Source organism: Pagrus pagrus (assembly GCF_965226575.1).
Source record: "Pagrus pagrus genome assembly, chromosome: 15".
In the NCBI taxonomy this organism is placed as follows: Eukaryota; Metazoa; Chordata; class Actinopteri; order Spariformes; family Sparidae; genus Pagrus; species Pagrus pagrus.
In genome coordinates, this window is record NC_140199.1 from 22338292 (window position 1) to 22361009 (window position 22718).

The 22718-nt window shown below is 38.8% G+C and overlaps 2 protein-coding genes across 4 annotated transcripts; both read left to right on the forward strand.

Annotated features, from left to right (window-relative positions):
• Window positions 1-2646: 2646 nt before the first annotated feature.
• Window positions 2647-10011, forward strand: LOC311270849 (inhibitor of nuclear factor kappa-B kinase subunit alpha-like). Of its 2 annotated transcripts, XM_084376055.1 has the most exons (22): window positions 2647-2917; window positions 3456-3573; window positions 3672-3766; window positions 3868-3985; window positions 4076-4145; window positions 4252-4340; window positions 4431-4520; window positions 4623-4747; window positions 4967-5074; window positions 5175-5310; window positions 5448-5648; window positions 5953-6055; window positions 6621-6744; window positions 6825-6976; window positions 7071-7132; window positions 7216-7325; window positions 7822-7871; window positions 8444-8552; window positions 8653-8800; window positions 8903-8952; window positions 9206-9305; window positions 9658-10011. In XM_084376055.1, exons 2-22 carry the CDS (start codon window positions 3466-3468, stop codon window positions 9721-9723), a joined length of 2214 nt encoding a protein of 737 aa, XP_084232181.1. In that variant the 5' UTR covers window positions 2647-2917; window positions 3456-3465; the 3' UTR covers window positions 9724-10011. The 2 variants fall into 2 exon arrangements, with proteins under 2 accessions (XP_084232181.1, XP_084232182.1); XM_084376056.1 differs by lacking the exons at window positions 2647-2917; window positions 3456-3573 and having other exon boundaries at window positions 3677-3766; window positions 3868-3992.
• A 2022-nt stretch (window positions 10012-12033) lies between these two features.
• On the forward strand, window positions 12034-20879 carry erlin1 (ER lipid raft associated 1). Of its 2 annotated transcripts, none has more exons than XM_084376432.1 (12): window positions 12034-12131; window positions 13483-13611; window positions 14280-14361; window positions 14937-14983; window positions 15064-15125; window positions 15232-15357; window positions 15495-15568; window positions 16369-16427; window positions 16566-16657; window positions 16822-16911; window positions 17023-17102; window positions 18177-20879. In XM_084376432.1, exons 2-12 carry the CDS (start codon window positions 13499-13501, stop codon window positions 18366-18368), a joined length of 1017 nt encoding a protein of 338 aa, XP_084232558.1. In that variant the 5' UTR covers window positions 12034-12131; window positions 13483-13498; the 3' UTR covers window positions 18369-20879. The 2 variants fall into 2 exon arrangements, with proteins under 2 accessions (XP_084232558.1, XP_084232559.1); XM_084376433.1 differs by having other exon boundaries at window positions 12084-12224.
• Window positions 20880-22718: the final 1839 nt, after the last annotated feature.

Genomic DNA, 22718 nt, shown 5'->3' on the forward strand with positions numbered 1-22718 from the left:
CTGGGTATTGTTTATGATGTTTCATGTATTTTATAGCGACTTACATGAATTGGGAATTTGCAGTATTCTACTGCTCACACAACAGCAGCCGTGCTGCTGTAGTCGAAGAAGAGACTTACAATTACAGGAAATGTGTCACTGGCATAGCATCACTTTTTAAGTGTGTCCGGCGGGAAATACTTTCCAGCAGTGTAAATAATCAAATGGAAATCATGGAGGAAACAGAAAAGGATAATTCTTTTCCTTAATTACAGTAAAAATAATTTTACAATAATCATACTGTATAGCCAAGTTGCAGTATGTTTATTATGCTGCAAATAAAAGCTGCATCATACTGTAAAGCACATTTACAGTTAAGTTAGCGTAAAGGGCAGTTAACGGTAACTCACTGGCCGCATTCAAAAGTCCAACAGTGTTCATAGATGTCATATTTACAAAAAAATATGTTGGGGTCATTTCATTTTATAAAAGGAGAGGAAAGACGAGAACAATGAAGGTCACACCCTATATGTTTTTATGTGTTACCAAGTGTTAGTCACATCCTGTACTTATATTTCTATAGACAGTGTGAGTTTGCACTTGAGAAACACAGTCAGTGGTAAAGAAAATGAGGAACGGGAAATTTACAAATATAGGCCCACGGAGGCTGAGTGTGACTCATTTTGTATCGTGTGACCTCATCAGATATAGATCAGAATAGACTTCAAAGAATTGCCTGCCATCTTGATTAAAGCGTGGTAACCTCTTCCTTTCCCAGTAAACACTAATAGCGAAAGTCAAATTCTTGTTTTCTATTTTCTGAATCCTGATCATCAGACTTGACAGCGTGTGTGAAAAAATCTTTCGACTCAAACTCACTTGCTCCTCCTGTTTCTAAAGGGACAATCACAAAACCTAAGGAGCTCTATAAAGTAAAACAGATAGAAAAGCAAGTAAGAACATACATTTTCACAGCCCACACTTCACCCTGACATCACCTCACATGCTAACACTTAAGATGACAGGAAGCGATAAGAACTGCAGATCACATGTGCTTTCAGCTTCTCTTTTCAATCATAAGATATCTCCCTGCTTCTGCTTTCCACCATGAGAAAAAGTATAAATCCTGTCAATAAAAGTGGAAAACTGTGTGGTCAGACTGTTTCGAGAAGCAACTATTAGAGCTGGTGTGCAGGTGTACATGTCACATGTTCAGTTCTCAGACCAATTGTAACTGATGGCTGAATATAAATATAAAAACAAAAATGACTCTAAAAACACCTCTTTGCTTTGCTTTTTTGTATGTAACTTGTGTTACCACATGAATAATATATAAGAAAATAATCAACAAAGAAAGAATTCTGCCTCTGGACTCTGTCTGCTGTCACAAACTCTGTTTCATTGAGGTGTACAAACACCACAAAAAACACACGAGTGCTGCAGTGTATTTTGTTTTGTTGTTACAAATAATAGCTCTGGCCGTCATTTCATCAGCCCTTTCTCACCATTTTAAGCATGTTGTAACATTTCTTGAGTAATCACACGTTACTTATCATCCACTGTTAGCTCATCTCTTGATTCAGTGATTGGGAAATTATGAGTTCTCCCTGATACGTCAAACTTCTGGAACTTCAAAGAATCAAAACATAATGTTCAAAATAACCCCAATATTTTATTGCATCCCTGTAATGTAATCGTCTATAACGCAGATTTATTATTGCAAATTTGAAAGCTCAGCAGAAATATTAAAATTAATTGGAGAAATTGTCCTTTTTCAAATTTCAATTTAATGGCATTTCTGGTCATTTCAAGACTGGGACCAAAACTCAAGGATCTTAAATGTGTTGAAAATATTTGAAAAACCTGGAAGGATAACTTTTAGGAACCACATGGACAATAGCAATTTTTTCTCTTCTGCTAGTCAGATGACCGACAATTCTACATTTAAGTTCTCACTGTCTTAAAGGCGGGGGACAAGGCAACAACAAAGACAAGACAATGTGACAAGGCATCTCAACCTCATTCTCACCAGTACAATAGTGGGTAATGAAGAGAGACACTAATCATATCACTAATCTATCTAGACACTAATCATAATGTAAGGTCATAAGACATTTAGTTGAAGATCATAGAGAAAATCATACTCTGGCATTTTAAATTCCACTTGTACCCTCTTTAATATGGAAATAATAACTCTTTTGTATGGGAATTGTTTTTGCTGTGAATCTCTGTGTTCATATTCTGTTTTGTGTTTGTGTATAGGTCTTTCTGGTCTTGGGTCACCATCTGAGTGACTGTTAAATAAAGAATTAGCTGACTTAAACATAACTATACAGCTTCAGAGACACCCACGTTCACATCTGTCACTGCTGGTGTGTGTACTGCGTTGTAAAGCTGTAATATGGCAGCACCTAGTGGTGAGACCTGATCCTTGTAAAAGTGTTGGAGATATTCATTCTGAGCTGCTACTGCTTGCTTTGTTTGTAAAAGGAAAAAAAAATGAGTAGGCTGTTGACATTAAATCCTCCAGTTTACTCTTCGTCAGCTCGCTCGGGTGTGGGTGGGATGGGAAATTCCCCAACAGAGGGAGCAGTCCTGCAGAGAGCCTCCTGCGTCCCGTCCGCACACACGCATGCGCAGAGACACCGTCTGCCTGTCAGTCTACACTTTCACTTTACGCAGAAACCAAGTTGTTCACCTCTGTCTGTAGCTTTTCACCAAAAAACCTTCACAAAAACACAACGTGTCTGTTTACTTTATGGCCGTGTTTGATGGACTGTGACGTGTGAAGGTATATTCGCCGGTTCAGCCTCCTTGTTTGAACACTAAAGAAGAAAACGAGCCGTAAACAACACGGTTAGCTAACTTTGAAGCAACAATGTTCTGACACCTAAAGCAAGCTAATAGCCGTCTGTGTCGACTCTGACCTCCAGGACAGGTGAGTTGATAATGTTTGTGGAGTGAAGTGTCGCTTTCAGTAGACTTTTTAATCAGAATTGTCAAACTGCCGTGACTTCCCTGAACCTAACACTGGACAAACGGCTCTCAACCTCCTAACCTTGGCTTAAGGAAAGCTAAAGTGCAACATGCAGAGCAGTACATGTGATAGATTAAACTGTTAATCACCTCAGGATACACTAGGTCACTGTTGCAGGAAAACTTTACAAAAAATCTACGTAAACCACTGAAAAAAACTAACTTTGCTGTGAAATAGAATGAAATAAATGTTATATTAAGCTTTCATAAAGTGGCTGATATTTTACAAAGTAGAATAGGAAATTGTTTAATAGCATTTGTGATGTTCCTTGATTGAAAAAATATGTTATAATACCTGTTAATAAGTGGTAAAGATGATCTTACAGATGCGTAGCGGACAGATGTGTACATGCATGAATAAAAAACCTTAAAGAACAGAAGCATGTTCTTCAATGTAGTCCATCATGTTTCTGGACAGTGATGATTTATTATATCCTCAGATCTCACACTATGGAGAATAGGACTGCACTGAAACAGAGCCAGCTGTGTGGCTCCTGGGAAATGAAGGAGAGGCTTGGGATGGGAGGCTTTGGGCACGTATACCTGTATCAGCACCTTGTAAGTTCTGTTGTCCACGTATATGCTGATGACAAAATAAACCTCAGCCCCAGATGAGCCTTTGGCGTGGTTTTATTCCCTGTCTGTGTTTGGAGCAGGAGTCGGGAGAGAAGATTGCTGTGAAACTTTGCCGCCTGGAGCTCAACTCCAAGAACAAAGACCGCTGGAGCCGAGAGATTCAGATCATGAAGAAGTGAGTGTGAATAATTCATCTGCCTGTGTTCACAAAGAATCCCATGAACAAACTTCAGTGGACATTTTCTTCTTGTGTGCTGTGCTCTCTCCCTGTTACAGGCTCAACCATGTGAATGTGGTTCAGGCCAGAGAAGTTCCTGAAGAGTTGAGCCCCATTGCTTTAAATGACTTACCTCTATTGTCTATGGAGTACTGCTCAAGAGGAGACCTACGCAAGGTATCATGTGGGTATTTTATAAAGACCCTAAACAGTTGGTTGTCTTTTCAAACATTAAACTCTTAACCTCCTCTATGCCTCTTTATTTAGGTGTTAAATAAACCAGAAAATTGCTGCGGGCTAAAGGAGAGTGAAGTCCTCTCGCTGCTCAGTGACATTGGTAATGTTTCCCCACCTTTTACTGTGACAATAAGTCACTGTTATCACATGTTATGCGTAATGTATTTGAAATCATTGTTATTATTATTCTTTTTTTACAAACACAGGTTCTGGTATCCAGTACCTCCATGAAAACAAGATCATTCACAGAGACCTCAAGCCAGAGAACATAGTTCTGCAGGAGATTGATGGGAAGGTGATGAATGTAGCCTGTGCAATCAGCACTGTCTTATATGTTATATGATTTTCTGTGATTTGTTCTCATTATGAAACTGTTTTTGTCCAGCTTGTCCATAAAATCATAGATCTGGGTTATGCTAAAGACCTTGATCAGGGCAGTCTGTGTACATCCTTTGTTGGAACTCTCCAGTATCTGGTAAGGGTTGTGTCACTAATGCATGGCTGTGCAAAAAATGAAAAATAAATAGATTTCAACAATCAAGTCCTGTTTTTTTAAAAATGTATCTATGTGTTTCAGGCTCCAGAGCTGTTTGAAAGTAAACCCTACACTGTAACAGTGGACTACTGGAGCTTTGGGACAGTGATCTTTGAATGCACTTGTGGCTTTCGACCCTTTTTACACCACATGCAGCCTGTACAGTGGTGAGTCAACATAGCGGCAGCACGCAGCTGCATCCCGAAGACTGTCGGCACACACACATTTTGCCTTATATACTGTATATAAAGCAATATATACACATACTGTATGTAGTGTGTAGTCAGAAGATTTCTCTGAATGTTTTCAACATTTTGTGGATCCGGTTTCCAGTGTGTTGGCTTTATTATTCATTCTCCCTGGTTTCATGTTTGTCTTTTTTATAGGACAAGTAAAGTCAAGAACAAAGGTCCCAAAGACATCATGGCAGTGGAGGACATGAACGGGGAAGTCAGATTCTCCACACACCTCCCATATCCCAACAACCTCAGCAGGTAGAAGAGACAAAACGACTTGTTTTATACAGTCAAACTTCCTTCATTCTGACTTAAATCTAACCTTTGTGTGTGTGTGAATGTGTGTGCGTGTTCATAGGCCACTGCTGGAGCCAACCGAGTCTCTTCTGCAGATGCTGCTACTGTGGGACCCTGCAGCACGTGGTGGAGGGCTGGATCCAGACACAAAGAAGCCGAGCTGCTACACAGCTTTACAGAATATTCTCAACATGAAGGTTAATAACATGAACCCTGCCTGTGTTTAGACTCACTAAAACCAGATTTTATTGAGTGGATTTATGGTTTAATGCAACCCAGCTGAGGACAGCATGGAAAGAAAATCTGCTGACTGTGTTCCTTTTTATTCCTCCAGGTGATTCATGTGTTGGACATGACGTCAGCCCAGCTGCACTCGTTGGTTTTGGGTGCTGAGGAGAACTTACACTCCCTGCAGCTTCGTCTGGAGACACACACTCAGTCCCACATCTCCCCGCTGAGTCAGGAGCTACTGCTGGAGACGGGAATCTCCCTCGACCCACGCAGACCGCCCTCACACTGTCTGCCAGAGGGATTGGTATGTGACACGCACACACATAAACAGAAATATCTAATGTCAAACAGGCCCAGCGAAATGTCCATAGGCAGCAAAAGACTTCTTGTTTTTCTAACTCCATATTTAAAGAATTTTGTTTTTGTTTGAAGTTTTTGGTTATTGTTATTGTTGCTTTTGTTTCTTCTGGTAATTTCTAAATTTTTGACTGGACATAGACGTCTTCTGGAGTTTTTTTTATTTTTACTATTGAAGGAACCTCTTCTTACTTACTTACTACACACACTACACTGTAGGAGCCACAGTCATATGTGTTCTCTGCTTTCAGCGAGGCTGTGACAGCTCCATAGTCTTCCTCTTCGATAAGAGCCTGACCAAGTACTCTGGACCACTGACTGCCAGACCTCTGCCTGACAGTGTCAACTTTATAGGTAAGACATACGTAGATAAATGTATCCTGAGCTGTAAAATGATCTTTTAAAGAAAGGAAAATAAAACCTTTTTGAGTCACTTGTCTTGATAAAGCTTTTTTTTTTTAATGTATTTTTAAACATTTTTAAACGCCTCAGCTCTTTTAATACTGTCTAGGGCTGCTGTGATCAATCGATTAATCAGTTAGTTGTCAACTACTGACTTAATCACAAACTATTTTGACAATGGTTTTATCAGTTTGAGCATTTTTTTTAAGAAAAAAAGAAATTCTCTGAGTCCAGCTTCTCAAACAGGAATATTTTCTGTTGTCTTTACTCCTCTATGAGGGCAAAGCAAGACATTTGAGGACGTCTTCTTGGTGGCTTTGGAAAACACTAATCCAATTTTCTGCCATTTTAGACCAAACAACTAATTGAATAATTGAGAAAATAAGCAACAGACTAATCGGCAATGAAAATGATCATCAGTTGCAGCATTGTCACATTTTTAAAATGAGGGACTTTATCTTTTTTTGTTGACCATGTCAAACGTTTTTGTGGTTTTGTGAACTATATGTTGTCTCAGTGAGGGAGACAAAAACACAGCTGCCACTATCTGCACTGAGAAAGGTGTGGGGGGAAGCAGTCAGCTACATCTGCGGACTGAAAGAGGACTACATCCGCCTGTACCGAGGACAGAGAGCTGCCATGTAAGTGCACTCCAATGCACACGTATAGTAGATACACCCACACACTGAAACATCCTTACCTTGCGTTTGTGTCTGTGTAGACTGAGTCTGCTGCGTTACAACACCAACTTAACACGATACAAGAACCTGCTGTTCTCCCAGTCACAGCAGCTCAAAGCCAAACTGGCCTTTTTTAAGACCAGCATCCAACATGACCTCGAGCAGTACACCAAGCAGAGACACACCGGCGTCTGTGAGTAGATGTTAATCTCTGGCTGTGATACATAATTTAAAGTCATTACTGAAGCTTTAAATAAGATATCTGTTGTTTTGTGTTTTTTCTGAAGCTTCGGAAAAATTGCTGAAGACTTGGCAGGAAAATGAAGAGAAGTCTGATGGGTTTATGAAGGTAGGACAGTTGTTTAATTCATAAAAAGAACTTACTAGCAGTTATTTAAAACGGCACATGCTAACAGTTTTATTCTGCTGTAGGTTGCAGATGTAGGGTATCTGGATGAAGAGATAGTGGCAGTACATTTTGAGATTGTGGAGTTGCAGAGGAGTCCATTTGCAAGGAGACAGGGTGATGTAATGGAACAGCTGTGAGTATCTCTGTTATGTTTACACGATAATCGTTTCCTTAAGTGACTGGTTTACATTCTTTCAAGTAGGTCTTAAAGCCATAGTCAGGTGCCCATCTGGATAATTAAACAGATTTTAATTGCTGTATATATTCCTTCTGTTCATACTGGCTTGTAAGAAATCTGTTTCAAGAGTGGTTTCAATGGATGTTACACGCGTACTTTTTGTTAATTCTGCTGCAGCTCACCAAGGAAGAATTTGATACTAGACAGACTGTAACTGTGGAAGATATCCACTTGATGCGATTGAGCCAGACTGCTGCTGAAGCCTCATATTAACTTAAGATAAACTTTAGAATATATTTTTTAATGGAACAAGGGCTGTGGATTTTATCCCCTGTCACTTCCATTGGCACCATGGAGGGATTTTAAGACAGACTTGAGAAAATAAAGCCTATGCTAACAAAAAAAAAACTGGTATGCACATGTTCACTCTCTGTTTTTGCCCTTTTTTCAGTGAGCAGAAGGCGATTGAACTCTACAAGCAGCTGAAAGCTAAATGCAAAAGTTAGTACAAATCATTTCACATTTAAAACTGTAGACATGGGTTATAGGTAGTATTGCAGCAGTATTCGCTTCAGGGTATACCATGGTATGAAAATTGATGGTTATAATACCATGTAGATTTGCTTATCTACGGTGTAAGATTCTACAGTTTCAGTGTTACAGAAAAAAAAATATCCTACTGTATTAGTATTTGCATTGTAACTGATAATAATAATAATTGTGGAATACAGTATAATACTGTGAAACTGGTATTTTCCGAGACAGTTGTACCATGTAAACCTCCTACCCCTGCAGCTCTTGTTATGGGGCCTCCTTTATTTCTTCATTGCCAATTAGAGTGCTGAGGAATCTGATAATGCTTGTTGCTATGGCTACAATTCAGTTGTATAACAAATAAATTTGTCGGCTGAAAAGATGTACAGAGTGATTCACTAAATATGCCACAGGGGTCCCCATTGCTCAAATTAATTCCTCAGCATAGCTGTGAACAGGAAACGCAGGATGGTGTGTAGTATGTGTCTGTGTGTCAAATTATAGTGCTTGGTTGATAACAGGAGAATGTACTTGTACAGGTCCTGACCCTCCACATGGCTACAGTGACAGCTCCGACATGGTGAAGACAATACTCCAAACAGTTCAGAACCAGGACAGGGTGCTCAAAGACTTGTACACTCACCTGAGGTACAAACATTCACGCAAAGCTCAGTACAACTCAGGTATCATTTTACTGTTCCCTCTGTGTGTGATTTGTGATTGTTCTCATCCTTCTCCTTTTCTGTAGTACAATTCTGGTGTGTAAGCGTCGCATCGTTGATTTGTTCCCTAAGTTGGAGAGGGCAGTGGGGAACATAAAAACTGCAGAGGCAGCAGTGATGCAGATGCAAATGAAGAGACAGAAAGAGTTCTGGTACCTCCTCAAGATTGCCTGTGTGAGTATATGACAAATGGCAAATGGACTCTGCAGTAAGGTATTAAATGTATTAGTCATGAAATAATACTTGCTAATACAGGGTGTGGTTGTGTTCATTTAGGCCCAGAGCAATTCTCCACCACAATCACTTGTGCAACGACCCTCTGACAGGTAAGATCTGTGAGGTCAAAATTCTCTGCCACAAGTTTCACAGACTTAAATAAAGTAAATATCCACAGTAAAACATTGTGAGACTGTTTCCCTGTCATTAGCTTGTCTGCAGTTTAGAAGATGAATTTATTCTACACTTTGCAGATAGGGTTGAATGATCTCTCAAAACTAGCTGCTAGGTTTTGGGGTTTGGGGTTACATATGCAGGAAAACTTATTCAAATAGTCAATCCAGAGTGTTTTGTCTCTTTCAGTGAAACTGTTCATGAATTACTGGATGAAAATCAACGTTATCTGAGTCAGCTTACTTCTCTACTGCAAGACACCACCCAGGAGACGGAGCACAGTGTCATGGTATGGTATGGAGTTGTAAGGGAGTGAGTCCATGCTTGTAAACTGACTCCTTGTACATAAACTCAATGCTCACAATTTTTGTTTGACTTGGCAGAAGAAATCTGTAAAAATAATCTGATTGTTGTAAATATTAGTCGCCACCACATATATGTTCACTATGTATTGACTTTTACCCCTCTTAAAAACACACCTTTGCCTTTAGTCTTTACTAGATCATACAAGTTCACCTGCTTGAGGTCAGGGTTCAGGTTAAAAGATGTAAGAATGACATGAAATTGTTCAGTAGATAGTAGATATGGTAGAGAATGGTATGTTTAATAGTGCAGCATTAACTTGTTTCTTCTTTCTCCAGGAGCAGGACTGGAGCTGGACTCAGTACGGAGCAGTGAAGAACCTGACCAAAGACTCAGTGTTATGAGTCAGAGATTTATACTGTAAACACGTGCCTTATCAGAGTTACACTATCTGAAAGCTTTGTGATTCCATACTGTGTCATTTACATAATAATGCTGTAAGACAATATGTGAAACAGCATGTTGTGGGAAGCTATTCATGTTTTAACTTAAATGTGTATTGTTGAATTTTAAAATCTACTCCTAGCTGCAACCAAGACTTATTTATTTTAATAGTAATTTTGATTAGAGTAAATGATGGCTGCTGACAAACTTTGCATGATGGAATGTGAATAAATTTTATAAATGTCTGGCACATATACAATGTTTTGTCTTTGTTCAAGCACTTTGAATGTGCATTTTCTTCGAATCAGTTTGTCTTTTGTCTTCATGTGTTAAACTCCACAAGATACTCAGTATCTGGTTATTTACATTCTCACAGTGGGTCAGACAACTGTCTGCACACATACAGGAAATTGCTTGTTTATGAGACCCAGGGTTCAAAATGCTCTTGAGGGCCGCTGAAATCCAAACAATGGAGGCAAAACAAGAGGAACATGGAGAAAATGATAGAAATTTAATGTTGACCTTCTTCAATAGAGGAAGTATCATGCCGTGTGTAAAATGTCTTTGTAACTATGCAAAAACATATAAAGCAATGCTGCATATCCACCTATTATCACACACTGACCATCAACATTATAATTTGTTGAAGTGTTTTTCATTTTATTTGATTGTGTGATAAGAACAAAATAGAAGGACATAATAGAAACACAGGCATTCACACGTTAGACTACACCTACAGTATATAGCCTACCAATAAAACGCAAAAAGCCTGTGCAGCTATTAAATCAAAGCACGACAAACCAGCCATCTTGCCTTTCATCGTGTTTATAAGTCAAACACGAATATTTTCGTTTTCTAAGATGTAAAGGTACGTATCAATGGCTGAAATGACCGTTAATGTAAACGAAAATCATTTGCACCGAAAGAAAGGACGCTACGTGAGACTGTGCTTTGGTGACACATTTGTTAAATAAAACGATCAATCGGGTAGCTTTTGTTTCCTAAATTCAACTTCAAACTGAGGTAGGGATTAAATGTTGACAGGAGGGACCTGAGGAAACATGTCAGGATTGTGATTGGCCAACAGAAACAGGCTACTTAACATATTGGCGCTAGGTATCATGGGTACGAGAAGATCACATCGAAAAAGACTCATTCGCCGTTGTTAACAACACCATTAGCGTATATCATGCTGTTTTATAAACATTACAGGCGAACTATCAACGTTAACACGAGATCAAAACTTGTAGATTGTACATCAAAACCATGATAGTAAGTGGCCGTGTCGACTGGCACTATATATTCGCCCCGCCTCCCTTCTGCTCAGTGGATGTGAGGGCGATCTGGCTGCGACATCTGTCACCCCATTGATCGCTAGGGTTTATTCGGCTGATCTGGCTGGCTAGGCGGGTGTCCCCTTCCTCCCTCACCGCTCCATGTGTGTCCCTCCCGAAGCCCCGCGCTCGGTGGAAGAGGACCAGGTCCCCCCGGCGGACGACCATCCTTCGGTGTACCAGTAGCTGCGCTCCCCTGCTAGAACCTCCAAACAAGCTCAAGGCCCATTTGTAGGAGAAACGTAGGGAAGTTAAGCTCCAAGCGTCAGACACATCCAAATGTGGCACTGCACGTGGCAGTCTGCCTTCCTTTTTCTATTTCAATCTCATTCTTACTTTATTTCAATACTTAAATGCTTCAATCTCTTTGGTAATGTTGTAATTTAAGGGGTAATTTAATATTTTATGACTTTTCATATTTGGTTTTGGTTCATGTAATCATCGATACGAATTGTATAATAATTTGGTCTCATCGTCTCATACAGATGAATCCAATATTCACATGCAGAATGTAGTGATACATATTATTTATGTTAGAAAATAATTTAACAACAACAGGCATTTTATTACGATTATGTCGCTAAAATACAAGGGGATGAACAGGGAATTATCTACCAGGACAACGAATCGTAGTTTACAAATAAATTGTTTAATTTAATAATATGAATAGAATACATAGTCACTTAAATTATCCAAATGTAATCCTAATTTAAAATTAATAATAATAGACAAACACATGAGCAACTTTTGTTCACTGAGGTAAGCACAATTCCGACAGGATGGTCAATTTTTTTTCCTTAAGTTGACAACTGGTGTTTCATCAAAGTGAAGAAAAAATAGATGAATACCAACAACTAGTTGGACTACTATTTTTCTTCTATTTATGCCGTATTTACTGGAAAAATGTCCGACCGTCCATGAAGGCAGCATAATGCAACATGTAAAAGCGAGAGCGAAACCTGTAGGAGGAGGCGGGGTAAGGGGGATGGGTCGTTGAATGACAAGACCAGAAGGAAAGACGGTTCGATACAGTGGTAATTTCACTTATCATTACTTTTTACTTATCATAAACAGGCCACTCATTTCAACGCCTACATATCGATGATTCAATTCTAGCGCAGTGTGGGGTGAGTTGGCGTTAACTCGTTTGCTCTACGCTTGTAGCCTAGCAAGCTAATGTTAGCACTACGCTACAAGAAACTGACTTCCGAACCCACCCGATAGCTGTGTTGCTAGCTAACCCGGCTAGCAGGGCTACCAAACGAATGGTGTGTCAGCCTTTACTGAAGTGAATTAATTCAGACGTTCAGTGTAATGTTGGTTATATTGAAAGAGACAGAGCTGTGAACGGAGGAATTACACGCTAACGTAGTTGTCTCCTTACGAGTAATTATGCCAGCTAACTAATCGTGTAGGTTAGCACTAGCTGTTTAACGTTAACATTATGGCTACTTGTGCACTTTCTAATAGAGGCAGCTAACTATAATCTCTTGGCGTTACTATTGTGACTATATGCTACACATATTGGCTGTTTAAGCAGCCATTTTAGAGTTAAAACTTGCTGTCATAGATATGTAAATTAAAAACTTGCTGTAGAAGCTCCGAGAAGACAGTGAGCTAGCGTTACTTTGACTATGAGTTAATTAAGGATGACCTCGGTGCACCTGTGTTATAGTCGGGATACATTACATTTACTAAAGATAACTGGCACAGTCTCCTAAAATATCTATCTATCTATCTATCTATCTATCTATATATCTATATATATATATGTGTGTATATATATATATATATATATATATATATATATATATATATATATATATGTATATAAACAAACTGTGTACTGTATGTGTTATTTATACTTATTAGTTAAAAAAAGAAAAGTAACAGACAAAGAACAACCCAGCTCAGAGGAAGAGACATTTTTTGGCATTTATAAAACCTTGTTTTGCTAATGAAAGAGCTACAAATGTTATCCCTGTTATGACATTTTGTTAAACAATGCTCAGTACAAATACCAAGTACCTTTTTTTAAATTTTTTTATTTTATTGCTTTGTGGATTAATCAGAGGGATATATGTATCGTACTTTATTGTATTTGTCTTCTGTTGAATGGCAGACTCAACAGTACGGTCAACTACAGCCTCTTAAAACCTGCAGTTAGCTAAACACCTGTCTAGATCAGTTTAAACAAAGAAGAGCATGCATGAAGGTAGAATTAATTTCAGGGCTGTTTTGGACTGTATTAGTTTGAGCTCATCTAACTGTACGCACTGCTGCTGACACTTCCAGTGAAGGTCTGACCAGAGGCTCAATGGTGCCCTGAGTCCAAATTGTTGCATAAATATAGTGGTATGTTTATGCTTCTCTCTCTGCCTGTAGGTGAGCGCCAGTGAGGATGACGATGCCGCATGTAGGGGCAGTATTTGCTGCAATAGCAGGAGTGGTCGCCATCATGTTGCACTCCTCCATTCACAAGATAGAAGAAGGGCACCTTGCTGTGTACTACAGGTATCGCAACACTGACCTTTAACATTTTTGATGACAGCTCAGGATCTTTTCAGACCAGATGATGGTCTTGCAATTTTCTGTGTTTGTACAAATTAATTTAGAGAAGAAACAGACAACTCCTCTCCTAAATGATTCCAAGTGGTATTATTGTTGGCTGCGTTTTCCTCAGAGTAGCAAAAACAGACAGCCAACAGGACAAAATGTGAGTTTATTTATTCAGTTAGTCTCTAATGGAAATGTAAATGCAGATAGAGATTTACACATTAAAGCAAACCATTTGCATTAGGTATTGCACATACCTAATGCAAATTCAATGTAACATGAACTGATCCACAGCAGTGATTAAGATGAACATTTACTGGTCCCTGCAGGAAAGTTAGACCTTATGGGAATTTAAATTGAATAAAAGTTCTCAACCACAATATAAAATACGGTCCATAACCTACATATTAAGCATTCATTGTTGACAGTGTTTATGGTTTGGACAAAATAACATTAGCCCACCCTTTTAATATAATGTAACATAATTCAACTAAAATGTAAAATTATTCTTTCACCTGAATAAACACCCCTCTGTCTTTTCCCTCTTTCCACCCTCTTTAAATATATTCAGAGGACAATGTGATGCTGAGAAGTCAAACCAAATGATTTGTTTGAATTTGTTTCAGGGGTGGGGCTTTGCTGACTTCTCCCAATGGTCCTGGATATCACATCATGCTGCCTTTTATTACCACCTACAGATCGGTGCAGGTAAGCTTGCTTTTCAGCCCTGAAACTTGGACTTTTAGCAGAGGCATGTTGAATGAAGGAGCCAACCAGAAGGTGCTACAGTTGAAAACCACAATGGATCTTCTATAAATAAATGAGCTGCAGCATGTAAATAGTTGCCAGTCAACCATGGATGCATTGGCTTTATTTCATGCACCACTAGTTGTGCCACTAAACATTGTTTAAATAGAATCATTTGAATATATTTCACTGTTCTCTTTTATGATAAATAATTAAGAAAACTCTTTATTTTAATAATGATAAGTTAAATGTGTGAAACTAAATACACGCCTGATTTTTTTCATGTCATTTGAGCTTAACTAGAATAAGAATAATACAAATAATAATACTAACATTCATTTTGTTGCCTTTATTTGTTCATGTATATGCATCCCCATTAACTGTGACAAGCATAGCAGCAACTGGTCCATAAAGAAAATAACTACAACAATTTCACTTTGCTCAAAGTCTACTTAATAATATATTTCTGGGCTTTCAACTACATATCTGGGTGGGGACAAAGGTTCATCACGTGTTCTGATTTTTTTGTGTTTCAGACGACACTCCAAACTGATGAGATCAAGAATGTGCCTTGTGGAACGAGGTACAACAGAGCTTATTGATGCAGCTGTTCCATTCATGAAAATGATTATGTTTTTAACAGGTCTTTTGTTTTCTTCACAGCGGTGGTGTGATGATTTATTTTGACAGGATAGAAGTTGTTAACATGCTGGTCCCTTTTGCAGGTAAATTTTTTTGTTATTTCCTGAAGTTACTTTTTTAAGCTGACTCATTGATGCGTCCAGCTGCTTTGCATTTCACTCACTGTTGCTTTTGTTCATTTATGTGCAGTGGTGGACATTGTGAGGAATTACACTGCTGATTATGACAAAACTCTAATTTTCAACAAGATTCACCATGAACTTAACCAGTTCTGCAGTGTACACACACTACAGGAAGTCTACATCGAGTTGTTTGGTGAGTTTTGGAATAAAATGGATAGTATTGTTTCATTTTAATGAAATACATAGAAGGAAACTTGTGCTCTTCTCTTCTTGAAATGTGATGTGATGGCGTGTTGTCTACTCAGACATTTCCTGTTTGTTGTCTTGCAGACATTATAGATGAGAACCTAAAGACTGCGTTGCAGAAAGATCTTAATGTAATGGCGCCTGGACTTACAATACAGGTATTTAAACAAATGCATAACTTGAGCAGTAGAGGGAAATGGGAAGAATCTGGCTGCTCAAGTCTGCAATATACTGGTTATAAAAGATGAGATGTGTTTACAAAGGCTTTTGAATACTGAAGCTGGATTTATAGTCATGCATACAGGGGTTATGGCATATCTAGAGAGCTGGTCAGTTTGGGCTGCATGTGTTTTTTCCCTGACACTGGTGGAGATTGTTAAGAATGACAACAGCTTTAAGGATGTTGAAGAAAGACTCTACAGTCGTCGTTTTTTCAGTAACTCATATGTTTTACACTGCAAACCATCTACTCATTGTGATTGCGCCAGAAAGAACGTAAACAGTGTTTGCATATCGTATAATTTGCAGTAGTCTCCTAATGAGACAAAGCGAAATGGAAGTTACCTGAATGTAACTCCAATAATACTGTACTGTATACGTTTGTGTGTATCCCACCTTTGCAAAACAAATGAAAGAATGCAAACATGGTTACTGAGGGGGATGAAGCTGAAGCACAATTCAACTTCATGTACAACACATCTGCCAGTATTGCGGCAGTGCTGTCCAATGACAGTTGACCAGTGATTGAGGCTGTGGTCTGAACATTTCTTGTTAATCTTCCAATCAAATTCTGAAATGATTCCAGTCGACTTTTTCTAACTTGAAAACCATAACTTGCGTGAAAGCAAGTCAACCGCTCCCTGTAAAATGTATTGGCAGATTTGATTTATGAGCAAAGGGTCACTTTCTGTTTGTCTTCTTTTTTCCCCGTCTGCACTGTTTCATCATTGTGATAAAGGCAGTCCGTGTTACCAAGCCAAAGATCCCCGAGTCTATCAGGAGGAACTTTGAACTCATGTGAGTTTGTAAAACTGTACTTACCAGCGTTTGAGTGCATTTTTCAAATTCTGTCCCGTTATCCACCCACTCAGTTCAAGTAAGGCGACACAAAGAAAATATTTAGAAGAGCTTTTTTTCGTGTGTGTGTTTGTGCAGGGAAGCAGAGAAGACTCGTCTGTTGATAACAGCTCAGACTCAGAAGGTGGTGGAAAAGGAAGCAGAGACTGAAAGGAAGAAGGCCATTATTGGTAAATGTGACAGTGTGTTACTGTAAATCAGTCAGCTAGGTTTGCATTTGCATGTCCCTTGTTATAATTTTAGCAATTTCCTTCTCAGTCACCTAGAGTAACCCTTCAGATAATTTCCTTCCCCTGTACAGTTATTGACGCTCGCATGTTTGTCTGTCCCACAGAGGCTCAGAAGGTGGCTCAGGTAGCAGAGATCCATTTCCAGCAGAAGGTGATGGAGAAGGAGACGGAGAAGAGGATCTCTGAAATCGAGGGTTAGCTACTGCTTTAAGTTTACTTCTGTGAGATGGATGTGTGTACACGTGATGACTAGTGAGCTGATCTGTCATGTGTCTGTCTCATTCAACACTGTCTCTTTGTTCAAGATGCTGCCTTCCTGGCGCGAGAGAAGGCTCGGGCTGATGCAGAATATTACAGCGCTGCCAAGTGTGCTGAAGCAAACCAGGTAAAAAATTATGTAGACACTTAAAAAACACATACAACAACCAATCTAATAGCCTTAAGATAATGTTCAGATATTGCAAGCTATTTTTGTGGTAGCTGCAACAAAATAAGATAGTAATGATAATATAATTTCAACAGCATCATTTCAGCTGGTGTCGTCAGATCATTTACAGCCGGTCCATGTTTTCTGGCTTCATTCAGTTTTATAAATATGAGGTCTGGCAAATCACTAAACGGTCTTAAATTTGACCTTAATTGCCACAAACATTTGTCTAGTTTAATTGATCGATCTTTTAATTTCCTTTTGTCACAATGAGTCAAGCTCCTCTTTGTAAAAGTCCACATTTCTGATGTTCCAAATCTTTAAACCTTCCACTCAACTCAATACTGTCTTTTGACCCTATACTTGCACATACCTGTTACCATATTCCTACATAAAACCTCCCTCTGCATGTATAGTACTCACCTTTTATACTGAGCTGCAATACTTGGATAGGAGAAAGATAATTTGTCTTAAATTTGGTTAAAAATCATCTTGAAAATGTATAAAAAAGCATAAAATTTAAGTGTCTGATACCTGTAGACACCCTGTCAATACCTGACTTAAACTTTAAATGGCTACAGATTGTATTAAGTAAACATTTGTCCAGATGTGATTATCAAATTAACTGGGTGTCTGACATTTTTGGAACCAAATCCTCCACAGCTGAGCCAGCAGTTTCAATCAATCAATCAATCAAAACTTTATTTATATAGCACTTTTCATACACTTCGCTGTGCAGCACAAAGTGCTTTACACATAAAAGACAAAACAATTTTAAAGAAAGCCCCTCCCTCCCACCCTCCATAACACACACACACACACACACACACACACACACACACACACACACACACACACACACACACACACACGCACCTGCACACTCTCACTACTGACAATAGTTTGCTTTCAGCCATGCTGTACTTTGTCAGGTCACATTAAGATTCACACCAGTATTGCCTTGAAGAATGACAACGACCCAGCCCAATTCTAATCCTCACACATTGTCATGTTTCTCCTCAATCTGTACAGGTGAAGTTAACCCCGGAGTACCTGGAGCTGATGAAGTACCAGGCCATAGCAGCTAACAGTAAGATCTACTTCGGCCAGGATATCCCCAACATGTTCGTAGAGGGAAACAACGGCCCAAAGTCTGAGCGCTCCTCGAATCTTCCTAATGGTCAGCCAGACTTGTTTAATAAAGTGAAGCCAGAGGGGCAGTGAGCCCACAGCTCTGCCTCTGCACAGGACAGGAAAACCTGAAGAGGACTTGAGAGCACTGAACTAAGATAATGGGTGGGATAGCTTTGCAGCTAGTATGGTGAACAGCACACTTCAGTCTTAAATCTAAGTGGCAAAGAATGAGTGGGAACATTTAAGGATAAGCTGAAGTAAGAGGTAGGAAATGCAAGATAAAAGGGAAAGTTTTTTTATCTTCCACTCTTTGAGAAAAGACGAGTTTTAGGAACGAGAATGATGCCATAGTTAAAAATCTAAAGCATAATAAATGCTTATGCCTGGGAAGGCGACAGCAAGTAGTCGCCCTAATTTACATGTGCTTGCAACCAGTGCAGTGTTTAACTTTGCTGTTGGAGCTGCATTACTTCTGTTTGTGTGTATGCAAGAGGAGTGATTTGTGATGAAAATGTATATGATTTCTTTGAGAATTAATTTTTCTGGTTTAGCTGAACTGGAATCTCAACAGGTGACACTAATTAAAAGCGGGATGGTTTGCGTAAGTGTGATGTGAGCAGGTCATCTCTGTGCCATCTTCTCTTCCACTAAATCACTAGTTGGCTCTTCTCTCTCAACACAAGTTAGTGGGAGGGCTGTTTAGTCTCATCTCTTGTCAAGCGCTGCTTGTAGATAAAATAGTTATGTTATATGCAGTAGTTGGAGCATTTTACATGTGATTATTTTTCAGCAGTCGTTCACTACCCACCTACATTTCCAGTTGGCTGAAATCTTACAGACATGAAAAACGAGATGTGAATTTTTTTTGTAATGATGGCATTCTAGAAAGTTTTGTTAAATTCACCTGAGCCTGCATAAAGTTCAGCACTATTCTACAGGTACTCAAGTCTTTTGAAGTCAGAGGGCTGTCATCGTGTTTTCAGAGTTTCTATAGTTAATATAAAGTGGTGTCAGATTGGTTGTAATGTAGTTTATTTTCTGTTAGCTTGGTGATAGTAGATGTGGTTGAGAGTGCAGCCACCACAGAAAGACTTGAGATGCTGCACTGCAGTGGCATTTACTGTGAGGCCAACTGAGAAAAAAGGCTCTGCCTAAAGAAAATCTGATTTTGTCTTCTAAAAGTTAATTAAGTAATGGTTTAAATGAATTAATATGGGAGCTTAGTAATACAGCAGCCCAATAACAGTGCCACCTGAAGAAAGTCATGATTTGCGTTGTGTGTGTGCATCTTTCTTTGCTCCATCTGGTTTTGATTATCAAGGCCATGCATGTTGAAATTTGTAGTGGCTTGATTCAGATGATTAGTAGTGCCTGTGACTGTCTGCCGACCCTGTTGTAATACAGCTTATTCAAAAGTGATTTAGATGTAAATTCTCAGGAAATTGCTTTTATTTTAATAAAACAGCTGCTCAGTGTTGGTCAGAGCTTACACTGTTCGAAGTTCCAAATTGACCAAAAAAAAGAAAAAGAAAAAAAAGATACTTTCTGCATGTTTAAATCTGTTAATTGAATCTGGTGACCTACAAGTTTGAACAAACAAGAAAACAACTATTTGAGGACAAGCATTAATATAATTCAAATTAAAGTCCTTGTCTAATAAAACACAATTTTTAACTAGAATTAAGAGTTGTGTCTCCTGCAAATATTTAAGGTAACATTTTTATTTCAATGTCACCATTTTATTGCACCACCTATTTACAGTCGGTGTCTGTGACATTGAATATTTCGAGGATGTTGGTCTGTCAAAGTAGAAATAATAAATACAAAATCCCTTTTTCCTCTGGCAATGTTAACATTTTTATGTATTCAATGATTGTTGGACTGTAAAGTGTTTCCTTCTTTGCTAACCATGATACTTTGAAGGATTTTGAAACTCCTAATTACAATAGTGACTTATGCTTAATGAGAACTTGTTTAACCTCTGATCAGTTCTGTGTGACGACATGAGTTTCAGTGCTACACAAACACATGCTTTGTTCTATTTTAAGATGAATGTTAATGGGCTTAAATAAGATGCAAGTTGGTGCTAGTTTTTATTGTGTTTAAGCTTTTGGATTTTGCTCAGCAGCTCTGTGTTTGAGAAACATGAAATACTTCCACTATTCAGAATTCAAGCCTTAAATAATAATGGGTTACCCCAGACTTAAAGATTCAGTGATTCTTATAAACTAAAAAGCTCCTTTTGAACTTAACTATGACTTTGTAGGAGCCTGGTTGTACATACTGTCCAGTGCGGCCTCTTCACAGACTCTAGCTGAGACGGACAGAACTAGCAGTGGACACTACTAGTGTTTGGAAGATGTCGTTATGTTTACTTGACCTCTGAATGGCAGTTAAAGGCATTTGCTCTGGCGGTGGGTTCAAATAAAGATGCAAAAGAGGGGTATGAATCACTCATGAAAATGAATTTTTTTTCTTGTGAATATTTTGTACAATCTGTGAAATTCAAACTTTGTCTCCTTGTTTTAAAAAGGTTTATATGCAAAAAAATGTTTTCAAGTTTTGACAATGTTCTTATGTAAAATAAAACCTATTTTGGTACCTCTCTTCTCCCTGTGCTGATTTGTGTGGACATTGTGTAATACACAACTAATGCCAACAGGAGGAGATCTAACTCTGTTAAATACTCAATGTTCCAGTTCAGTCACTGACAGATTTTAGGGGCTCAAAGAAAAATACGACCAATTATGGGCTTTAAGACGGCTCAATAAGAAAGTGATGATGTGAAACAGTGTTTAGAGCATTTCAAAGTTGGTAAGGGTACTGGAAATTCATGATATAATTTGTCCCCACATTTTATTTAAACATTTTATACAACTGCAAATATTTTCTACAGCTACACAAATGCATTTATGTTTTCTTTTACTAGTTTACAAATGGTAATAGATTTATAATTATTTCTGAACATCACTTCACAAGTACCTCTTTGTGAAAGTCACCCAAACAAATGGTACTTGAACAAAAGTATCGGATATTAATTGTTTTCAAATATCAAAAGTAATTTTCTGTACTGTAATGTACTTTAAAAGTAAAAATTATACATTGTTACATGCATGTACATACAGCTGATTATCAGATCAAGTCAGCATTTTTCTGACTATTGGAATCAATAAGTTTTTTTAAAATCCGACTGCAATTATATGAATTAATTTAACAATGCCCTACTTTGGCTGTGATGTAACTAGTAACTAAAGTAATCACTACTACTTATACATCCTACTTTAGAGGAGTAGGATGTATAATATCTTCCTCTAAACTGTAGTGGAGAGAAAGTATAAAGTAACAGAAGATGGAAATAATTAAGTAAAGTACAAGTATCTCAAAAACTTTACTTAAGTAAAGTACTTTAGTAAATGTATTTAGTTACATTCCATCACTGGTATTTTAGTGAAAAACGTGTCAGTCATACAATGCTGGCTAGTCACACATTTGGGTGTCCGGGTGTTTGTGGCGACAGGAGGATGATTCATTGAACATTGAGTGAACATACAGGCACAATCCATCACACAGTCCCTGTTGTTCTAACCCAGATAACGTGTTGTAAACATTACAGAAACAAGAGATGTGTTTGTCTGTTGAGTTTGTAAAATGGCCGTCCCGAGAGACTGACTCCAAACCTCAAGTCCTGCCTTCAGCGAGGCCAGTCAGCTGTTCACAAAGGCTTTCCAGGAAGCATTCAAAGTGTGTGTGTGTGTGTGAGTGCGTGTGACCACTGGCTGAATGACCAGATGAGGGATAGCTTCCTCTCCTGACCTCTCACTCTGGTATCCTTTCACAGCCACATCATCACTCTTTGCTTTCTGAGGGAGGGTGTTTAGTCTGACCCCAGATCTGTTTTATTCCTGGTGTCAGGATTTGTGAGAAATTTGATCATAAAGCATGTTTGTGAGCGTTAATACACTTTGCTTATTCTCGTTTTGTTTACTTAACCAAGAAGGGGTTTTTTCTGGAAGTCTGGCGGTCTGCGCTCATTTTAATGGGTGGTCTGATTTGGTGTCAGGGGTACAGAGCCAGCAATTTTCTGAAGCCCCTCCCTCTCAGGAAGTGGGGTCAAGGTCACGTTTGCTTCTCCCTGGATGAGCCAGCGCTTCTCTCTTCCTTCCTTTTGTCCCTCATCATCAGATCCTGCATGATTCCTCTGGCCTTGACTCCTCCCTGGATCTGTCCCTCCCCTGAGATACCAGGGTGTGGTTCCTCATCTCTGACTGTAGAGCTATAAATCCTTTCCCCAAACAACAGCGTGATATTGAATATGATTCACCGGCGACAGGCAGCGCCATCATCAATAGCTGCTCTGTTCTGCAGTTTTTGCTCACATTCCTAACCTGTGTGTGTGCGTTGGGAGCAACACTCAGATAAAGAGCATTAGCGTTGCCATTT

Coding starts and splice junctions, on each gene's coding strand:
- erlin1 (XM_084376432.1), top strand. CDS start 13,499: ATGACGATGCCGCATGTAGGGGCAGTATTTGCTGCAATAGCAGGAGTG. Junction 14,362..14,936: donor CCACCTACAGATCGGTGCAG/GTAAGCTTGCTT, acceptor TTTGTGTTTCAG/ACGACACTCCAAACTGATGA. Junction 16,428..16,565: donor AGGAGGAACTTTGAACTCAT/GTGAGTTTGTAA, acceptor GTGTTTGTGCAG/GGAAGCAGAGAAGACTCGTC.
- LOC311270849 (XM_084376055.1), top strand. CDS start 3,466: ATGGAGAATAGGACTGCACTGAAACAGAGCCAGCTGTGTGGCTCCTGG. Junction 3,767..3,867: donor GAGATTCAGATCATGAAGAA/GTGAGTGTGAAT, acceptor TCCCTGTTACAG/GCTCAACCATGTGAATGTGG. Junction 6,056..6,620: donor TGACAGTGTCAACTTTATAG/GTAAGACATACG, acceptor ATGTTGTCTCAG/TGAGGGAGACAAAAACACAG.